The sequence below is a fragment of the Apteryx mantelli genome, chromosome 3, assembly GCF_036417845.1.
Source record: "Apteryx mantelli isolate bAptMan1 chromosome 3, bAptMan1.hap1, whole genome shotgun sequence".
In the NCBI taxonomy this organism is placed as follows: domain Eukaryota; kingdom Metazoa; phylum Chordata; class Aves; order Apterygiformes; family Apterygidae; genus Apteryx; species Apteryx mantelli.
In genome coordinates this window covers 55,821,104-55,830,429 of record NC_089980.1, presented here as the reverse complement: position 1 = coordinate 55,830,429, position 9,326 = coordinate 55,821,104, and the positions used below count along the sequence as shown (strand labels likewise).

The following is a 9,326-nucleotide window of genomic DNA, read 5'->3' as shown; positions in this document are numbered from 1 at the left end:
CTCAGTATTGGCTAAGCTGGCTGTGCTCAGCAAGACTGAAAGAGTTGCTTGGTTTTCACTTGATACAAAATATTGTAGTCGAGACTGAAAAATGTCGCGCTAGCTGCTTTTCTCTGGCGTTCTGAGACGTCTATGAAGCTTTCCTTGGGCTGAGGTCTCCCGTCTGCCACACTGCTCCAGCTTGCTTCCTCTCACCAGGGCTGGCTCCTTGCAACACCCTTGATCTGGGGGCTGTAGGATTTTACACTGTTGGTGGGCACGGTGAGATACACGGCTGTGCAGAAGTAGGAGGGTTGAAGGAGCAAGAGATACCTTCTTACTCCCTTCACTCAGAGTTACGTGGTACATCTCAGCCTCTACTACTTCATAACTGACTAGACAGTTGCACTCATTCATTTTACTTAGAGGGAGATACTGCAAAAGGGAGTCAGTACTGGACTCCTTTAGTAAGTATTTATCAGGATACAATTCATCGCTATTGTTTTGACTTTTAACTGTTCCCTTTTTACCACTGGGGCAGTATACTAGCCCTACACTCAGCCTGACCTAATGCTAACAGACTCATAAAAGAATTGTAGAGACTTTTCAGGAAACAAACAGAAGTCAGCTGTGTTGATTCCCACTTTATTCATACTTCCCGGCTCAGAAAGACAGAATTGATAAAAGCTTGAAGGTATCTGAGTGCAATATGGACAAAAGAAATTTCAAAGTTTCTCTTGTTACATCCTTAAAAGGTTGCAGGTATTTGAAATTGGTGTTACAGAGGAAAATGGAAAAGCCTTGTTGCTGGTATGTGGTTTGGACCAAGAGCAGCAAACTTTTGTAGCAACTCAGCTTGTTCTGTCATGCACATAACCAAACTCTGACTTGAAACTGCATGTAACAATTACTCAGTATTTAAGCTGTACTTTCCCACCATGCACATCTCTTCCAGAGATATTTCCCTACTTTGTGGTGTTATGTGGCGAAGAGATAGTTTAGCAACTGAAACACCAGGCACAGAAATATTTATGCCTCTGGAACAACTGTTTATTGACTTAATAACAAATTTATTGTTTTTAAAACATCTGTCTAGCTTGCCAGTCTGCACTGTATTTGAATTAGGGTTAGGAATATGGACCATAACTTCTCTCTTGTGCAAGAAGGTGGTCCTAAAAGGGACAAGATGCTGAAAACTTAAAAAGTCCTAATAGTCCATCCTATTTTCAGTGCAGATGATGTCAGGGAGTGATGCCTTGAGACTTTTATGCATCTCTCAGTATGGAGAACACCAGGCAAACATTCCAAGTTCCCCAGTGCACAAGCATGCTACGCTAGAATTAGCACTGTGAACCATCTTGCTCTTTGAGCTTCATTTATATAAGAGAAAGTATTTTTAATTTTGCACATGTGCATTCTGATGATGACATCACTGGGACTATTATGAATGGCACTGTGTAAGGATTTGTAAAACAGAATCTTTAATTCTTGCAGAGACAGGGTTTTTTCCTGTTTAATTCAAAACTAAGTAAAATCTAATGAAGACAGAAGTAGGAAATTCCTCTTCCAGATCCAGGCAGGTAGAACCTTCTCCACTGTAATTTAAAAACTGCTCGCTTCACATACAGAGGTGATGACTAGTCCTGGATTTTTATTTTTATTTTTTAATTAATTGAAACGGTAAATTAAAATGCACACAACTTTAAAAAGTTATGCTAAACATCATGCTTTTTATTTTTGGGAAAGAGCAAGAAAATAGCAGTATTTCAACAGACTAGAAAAAGCCTCATATAAATACCAAAAGCACAGCAAATCATATTCAAAGCCAATACATTCGTAAGTCAAAGCATACAGTTGTGTATATATTTATACACATAAGCACAGGCAACTTATTTAAATATAGGTATAGCCATTTGGATTATCTGTATTAACTTTATCATTCATTTTAGTTTGGGATGAGGGAAGTAATTAGATTGGAATTTAACATAAAAAAAATCCAAACATTGTCACAGACTAGCTCAAGAACTTACATACAGGGTTACAGCACAGAATCTTTACTCTTGTTGCCCTTAAATTCCAGTAAAATAAGCTGTTTATTGAAGGGAATGCACAAAAACACCACCCTAGAACTCTGCTTTTTATCACTGCAACATCCTAGCCTTTGCTGAAAATTAGGAGAGGAGCTACCCCAGAATTTGATCTCCAATTCCTTCTGTAAACTGAATGTGTGCCAGATGTGAACCATGCAAAAACCCTTTGAGATTTAAGCCCTTAATTATTAGCCTGTGTTGAGATTCAGGCACTGTGCTTTACAGCAATCTTTAGTATTAAAACTTAAGAAATTAAAATCACGTGTTGGGAGCTGATTTTACTTAAAATATAGAAGGGTGAAGACTAAGATAGTTGGCAACTCATATATTCCAAGATAATTAAGCATTACATATACACTTTATGAAATAATAAAAACTTAACTGAGTGCTTTAATAACTTCTGAAAACAAAAATAAGTTATACTTCAAAGAACAAGTTAGTATAAAAAGTTTTAACATATGCAAAGTATGTGCTCAAAATACTTATTTTGCATTTTTAAAAAGAGCTGTAGTCTACCTTACAGAAACAAAGTTCACCCAGTATAAAATATTGCAATTTGTCCCATTTTGTCATATGAGAGGTTTTCCTTATTCTTCATATGATCGAGAACACTTGCACAAGAGTTCATGCTATTCCAAGCCACATAGTGGCAGACAGACTATGTTTGAATCTGTGCTTTTACTATTTGGTATAGTAAAAGCTAAGGAAATCATTTTAGAACAGATTTTAGCAGGTCACAGAACTATGTTTATGTGAGAAATCCAGACAATAGTATAAAAGTTAATGCCAAGTGGCAGTACCAAGAAAGTGAATTAGATCAACAGAAAAAAGCTGCTGATAACATTCACTATCACATGTAGAGCTTTTAGGCTAGGAAGAAGGAAAAGTAAGTCAAAATCAGCTTAAGGAAAAAAAATTATTTAAAACCGTGTAAACAATCCACCCAGTACAAAACCGGATGCAGCTGATAAGAGCAGAACTAGCTTAGTAGAGCTGAGGATGTGAATGCATCCACATACCTGTTCAAAAAGCATTTACCAGTACTGTTGACAAAAAAAAAATAAAAATAAAAAATCACCTATAGCTATTTACACCACAGTGGAGGCTTCCCTCCCCACTTAAGAAGTTATTACAACTCAGGAAGTCACTGCTGTCTTCTATGAGTAAAATTCCAGTTATAAGCTACCAACATTGTAAGTTGAAAACACCCACCTTGCAAATTAAATTGAAAACTCTTGTCAAACATGTTTGAGGACTCTCCAAAAGTTATAGTACAGCACTTTCCTCAAGTGGTATTTGCATGTTTAACTTGCACTGACAGCCTGTTAGAAGTAAGAGAATTTAACACAACTTGGGGTAGCTGGGTGTTCTCCACAAGAAGAGAGATCCATATAGATTCCAGTCTTTCTTAGCGATGGGTATTATAGGGACAGAAGGACAAAAGAACCTAGATCATCCTGGAGAAGAATCTTCTTGTTCCTAGAAGTATTCCTCCTCTTCATCAAAAAAACCATTTTCCAGAGCATACGTGCAGTCTGCATTAGAGTCAGCTTGGCATGCACCTTTATATTCTTGAATTGACTCATATAGGGAGTACAGTTGACAGAGTAATGACATATCTAGCTGCCGAAGACCAACCTGACCGGGGAGGGGGAACAGGGAGGGGGAGGAAAAAAACAGATGTATTACAATTATGATTTTATTGACAGTGGGATGCTCTTACATGTATTTTTCATGGCTAAACAAGAGGATCAGCCTCTTGTTTACCTTAAACAGTTATGAAATGTGGAATCATAATTCATTTTCTAAGATGACGACATCCCACTGGATAAACCAGACGAAAGAACAAGGAACACAGTGATGCTATACAGTACAACATTGGCAAAGAGTTCTTCAAAATTTAGTCATATTATCATGTCCTATTTAACTACTAACTAGCTGTGCAATCCTATCTGGAACATTACATATAAAGTCAAACTCTGTATTCCTCATTATGCAAAAGATGTAAGTTACCAATATCACTGCATGTCTTGTATACATCTTTCTCACACAGTATCATACTGTATCATTTTTGTTTAAAATTGCCTGGATAAAAAGTTGCGGATATGACTGTTTTCCCACTTCATGGCTATAATAGCCCTGCTACAATTTACTATATCAACATATATAGGCAGCCAACTTGTTTGTCTTTGACAAAGCTAAGTATGTCTAACAGAATACAGTGTACTACTTGAAAGCAGCAGAACTGAAGTAGAAGTGAGATAAGGGCACACATTATTGTCTGCAAAATCTCCAGAACATTTTCACATGCTATTCAAGTTCTTCTGGTACTCCCCGAGTTACATGGATTAGCTTGCTTTGTAATTAAGCACTTAATATTTTGGTCCCAAGCTTCTAAAATATGAGTTCCAGATCTAACTAAAACCTTGAAGCAACATAAAAAAAAGTTACCTTGTAGCCTGCATCTTTATGCCAGGCACAAAATGGGTACTCTACGCTGGAAAGTAAAACAAAGCTAGTCATTTAATTCAAAGCAGTTTTCCCTCTGCGGCAACAAAATGGAGTATTCCATTGATGTTTTCACCTGTCCAGGTGAAATCAAACCAAATCTAGGTTCTCTCTTGCAACAAATTAAAACTACTACATAATTTAACAATTTCAAGAAGCAGTTCTTCCTGCTTAGGTTTTACAATAAGTGTTAAGCTGACAGGCAACACCCAGTGAGCCTCAGTTTCATAAAACAAAAGTTTTTGCTATATTTCATACTTGAAGATGGGGGGGGGGGGCATGAAGAGAAGACAGAAAAGTTCATCTGTATTGCAGCCTCACAGCCAGGCTACATTTTACACAGAATGAGAACTCTTACCTCATAATCTTGCCTTATATGTCTAAATTCTAAGAACAGATACATTCAACACAAGAAAACCACAAGAAGCTAATATGAGGATCTTTTGTTGGCATTCCTAAGGTCCCCTCCAACCTGAATTAATACTATGACCTATGAGGTCCTTTTTCCGAAGATGGAAGGAGGAAAAAGGTGAATATCACACACCACAATGTCATTCCCACTTCAAAAAAACAGGATACAGCATCTTTCAGAACCAATATATATTACCTGGCCAAGAAGCTAAGGAATGATGCCCCCTGTAGATCAGAACATCAGTACTTTTGCTTTTTATGCCGAAACATGGAATAAGGCATGAAATGTTACACTAGTTGCTATCAGATTACAGTCGAGCCATTCAACACCCTCAGATCTGTGCTGCTTTTCTTCCCCATCTCCATCTTTTTCTTTAATGGACAACACCACTTTCTCTCCCCTTGTTGTTCAAGCACATGTTCTGCAGTAAGCAAAGCAAGTAAAAGTCACACACTATCTGCTACTCTTCCTTTCGCTGTATTCTGTTCTGTAAGGGGAAACCAGCACTTGTGCAAATCCCCTTTTGCAGAAATTCTTAAAAGACATTTGATATCATAGAGAGATATTGGTACTATATCCAAACACCCCCACCTACTCAAGTCCTGCTGAAGTAATTTCTTCAGGCTTGTTAAGCTAATGAACATTTACCTGCCCAGGCATAAAGTCTGAACATTCACCTTTAAAGGTGGCAGTTAATGAACTTTCACTTGCTCCATTTAAACTGACTGCTCACCTCAAATAAGAAAGAATTCTGTGAAGCTGAACTTGATACTATTACATGTAAACATGAGAAAGATTAGGCAGACTTACATCAGAGCTAAATGTTTGAAGGACAACAAGACTGTGGTGGAGAATTGTTCAAAAAGCCATTAAAAGTAATGGGAATGAATTGAGCAAGAAAACACTCAAGTTGGAGACAGATGAGATTCTAGACACAAGATCTTTGTCTCCCAAGGAAAGCATTACAATTTCCAAAAACAGATCTCCTATCTCAGCTAGGCAAAAACGCTTTAGCACATTCAGTGAAGATCATTTCTGCAATCTCAAAACTAGAAGCTACCCAGCACAATTAATTTAGCAGACCTTAACACCAAATAGTTATATTTAATATCTTATTTTTCTGTGTTCATCACTAGTGTCAAACAATCAAACCAGAAAGTAAATCCATCAAGAAAAATGCAGCCTTTAGCTCTTGGCAACTCCTGAGTGTGATCCCTGAGACAGCAAAAGCCTGAAGAAATGTCCGAGCTTGCTAGCACAAACATAAAGTTCTTAAGCCTAGCTAATTTGCATTTGACTAAAGTTTTATCATAGCACCTACAAGACAACCTAATGCACATTCCCATGCTGTTGACACTTTTCCTCAAGATCACAGTTCTGAGGTGACCTTTTACTTCCTCCCTCCCCTTACAAAGTGTCTAAATCCACCACTTCCTCATCTTCAGAAACCCATGCAGGGTATCTTGCTTGATCATGCATGGAAAGATGCTGCTACGTACTTCTTCCCCATACCAATCCACCATTAAATTTTTAAAGCACGCTCATTACTCAATAGATATTCTATCTCTGACCTGTGCAAGAAAGAATGTTCAATATTAATAATAATGTGCTATTATTTGCCTCATGAAAGATAGCCTATTTGTATGTGAGATTCTCTTTAATTTGTATGGGCCACAAAAAAGCACACCTGGTACGGAAGAGACTCTTGCTCTCTTTATGAGCAAGACTTTAACACATTAGAAAGTAAAATATCTTTTCTTCAGAAGTGTTTTATCAAATTATCCTCAATGATAACAGAGTATCAAAGGGTGCCAAATGACTTTAACAAGCATCTCATTTGATTTTTCATTAGGAAAAATAAATTAGACTTTTATAACAGGAGTTACCTTTGCTTTTTTGGAAAGGATTAAGACAACAAAGATCTTATCCTTGTTTCCCTTTAGAGCGCTATAGAAAAAAAAACCCTATACTTGATAGCCGCTTGTGTTTCCTGTATTTCAATGAGAGCTGGCAATTCCTACATTCACAATCATCTCAAACTATATCTGAACTACTTGTTGAAACACTTGCAGCAGAGTAAGATTTCAGCACCCAGTACATACTTCTTGTAGCTCCACAGAATGGACTCTCAACAGAAGATCTTGTGTTCAAATGTTTTTGTTTACCAGGAGAAAGAGGCCTTAAAGCGGGCAGTTTTTAAGCTATATCATATTGTGTATGTTTCAGAACATTAACTGCATAATGCTGAGGTTACTCATTAGTCATTACAACTGCATCTGGCATCAGCAAAGCACCAACACCCAAATTAGTGCTTAATCAAAAGGTGTGCCAAATTGCTGGGAGGAATTTTACTAATAATGCCACATTACAGAATCAAAACACAGTCTTGAAAAAAACTGTTTAAGTGCACTTCATTTGAACTAAATGAATCAGTGCTAATGTTTTTTTGAACTCCAGTGTTTTGAAATGGGTGTCAAATTCAAATAGATGTCACTGAACAAAGTGTTCATTACACAAGCCTGAATTTTCAGAAGATAAAAAAAAAAGAAAAAGAAAAACACTACATAGGCTAGTACTGACGACAAGTTAGTTTTCCTTAGTTTAACCTGAGGGTTTTTTTTTGTTTGTTTGTTTTTTACCGGCGTGTTCCACAGTACTTGCACTAAATGAGACGCTGAAACAGCCGGGAGGCACCCCTCTGCCAGACCCCCCGCGCCGAGCGCCGGGTGGTTTCGGTGGGGTGACCTCTGCTCCGGCCTGGCCCCATCCACCCCGCTTCAGGCTGTGCGGGCGCCCCTCCGTGCCCCCGAGTGAAAGGCCAAGCCAAGCGCAGGGCAAAGGCCACTTGCTTTGACTTCTCTTTCTGGAAGGGCAGCAGCGCTTATACCGCAGGCTCGGCCGCGGCACCCCCGGGGCGGTTCAACAGCGCCCCGCTCAGGCGGGGCAGAAGCGCCCCGCCGCGGAGGCGCGCCCCAGCCAAGAAGAAGGCGGCCGGGAGCCAACGGCGCCCTGGCCCGAGGCTGCGCGCTGCCAGGCGAAGCGGGAGCGCCGAGGCTCGGCCCGGCGGCGTGACGAGCGAGCAGGCGAGCCCGCGGCGGCGCGGGGGCCCTTCCGCCCGCCGAGCGGCCGTTAAACAGCAGTTGGCGCCCCCGCCCCCCAGCTGGCCGCAACGGCCGCTCGCCGCCTCTGCCGCCGCTCTGCGGCGTCGCTGCGCGGACGAGCCGAGCGTCGCGCCCATACCGGCCTCCTGCCCCCGGCCACGTCGGGCCCCCGGGGCCGCCCGCGCCCCTCCCTGCCGGCCGCAGCGCCCGGCCCCGCGCCCTTCCCTCCGCCGCTGCTCCGCGCCCCCCGCCCGCGGAGGGCGGCCTGAGGCAGGAGGCGGCTGCCGCGCCGCGCCTCGCCCTGGGGGAGCGCGGGGAGCTGCGGAAGCCCCCGGCGCCGCCGCAGGGGCTGTGGGCGCCCCCGGGAAGGGAAAACCCCAGCGCGGCGCCGAGAGCCGCCTCCCCCCAGGCCGCGGCCCGGCCTGCGCCCCGGCCCGCTCACCATCTCCTTGCGGAGCAGGGCCAGCGCCGCGTCCAGGTTGGGCGGCTTGGGCGGCCGCGGCGAGCCCCGGCCGCCGCCGCTCAGCTCGTCCTGGATGCGGGATTTCTGCGCGTAGAGCCGCTCCAGGTCCCGCCAGCGCCCGCCCTGGCCGCCGCCGGAGGAGGAGGAGTTCAGCAGCCCGCTCAGGCTCTTGGGCAGCGGCGGCAACCCCGAGCCGCCGCCGCCGGGCCCCAGCAGCCCCGACCCGCTCATGCTGCGGCGGCGGCGGGCGAGCGAAAGAGCCGCCTCCGCCCCGCTGCGGGAGGCGCCGCCCGGAGCCCGCCCCGCCTCCGCGCTGCGGGCGGGGAGGGCCGGGCCGGGCCGCAGCCGGGGGGGCGGCGGGCGCCGCGGGGAGGCGGAGGAGGCGCCGGAGGGGCGGCGGCGGCGGCCGGGGCGTAGGTGCTTGGCGGGGGGGAGCGGGCCGGCCGCGCCGAGGGGCCGCCGCGGCGGGGTTAGGAGGGGAGGGCAGTCGCCGGGAGGCCTCAGGTGCGGGTGCGCGGCCGCACGGGGCTCCGCGCGGGAACGGGGCAGCGAGGGCAGCGGAGCCGCGGGCGCCTGGCGGGGCGACGGGGCTCGGTTCAGGGGCGCGCAGAGGTGATTTTGAGTGGGGGGTACAAAATGCAGTGCAAACAAGCACAAAAGCTGACTGAACTCCGCACCGCTTTTAAAAACAGAGGGGAGGGGGGTGGTGTTATTTTGTTCATCTGATACATAAAGGCTTCCCTAAAAGAGAAGTTAACCTTTCTGATTATAAC

At 44.2% G+C, this 9,326-nt stretch overlaps 1 protein-coding gene across 1 annotated transcript; it reads right to left on the bottom strand.

The window, feature by feature from the left end:
- Nucleotides 1-1,689: 1,689 nt before the first annotated feature.
- On the bottom strand, nt 1,690-8,824 carry FAM89A (family with sequence similarity 89 member A). Its single transcript, XM_067294732.1, has 2 exons — nt 8,533-8,824; nt 1,690-3,707 (listed from the first exon to the last, which is right to left on the bottom strand). The coding sequence occupies exons 1-2, from the start codon at nt 8,782-8,784 to the stop codon at nt 3,549-3,551; spliced, it is 411 nt and encodes a 136-aa protein (XP_067150833.1). The 5' UTR covers nt 8,785-8,824; the 3' UTR covers nt 1,690-3,548.
- Nucleotides 8,825-9,326: the final 502 nt, after the last annotated feature.

Excerpts from the sequence above, each read along its gene's own strand:
- FAM89A (XM_067294732.1), bottom strand. The coding sequence starts at position 8,784 with ATGAGCGGGTCGGGGCTGCTGGGGCCCGGCGGCGGCGGCTCGGGGTTG. Across the intron at positions 3,708-8,532 it reads CCCTGCTCCGCAAGGAGATG|GTTGGTCTTCGGCAGCTAGA; the intron begins GTGAGCGGGCCG and ends CTCCCCGGTCAG.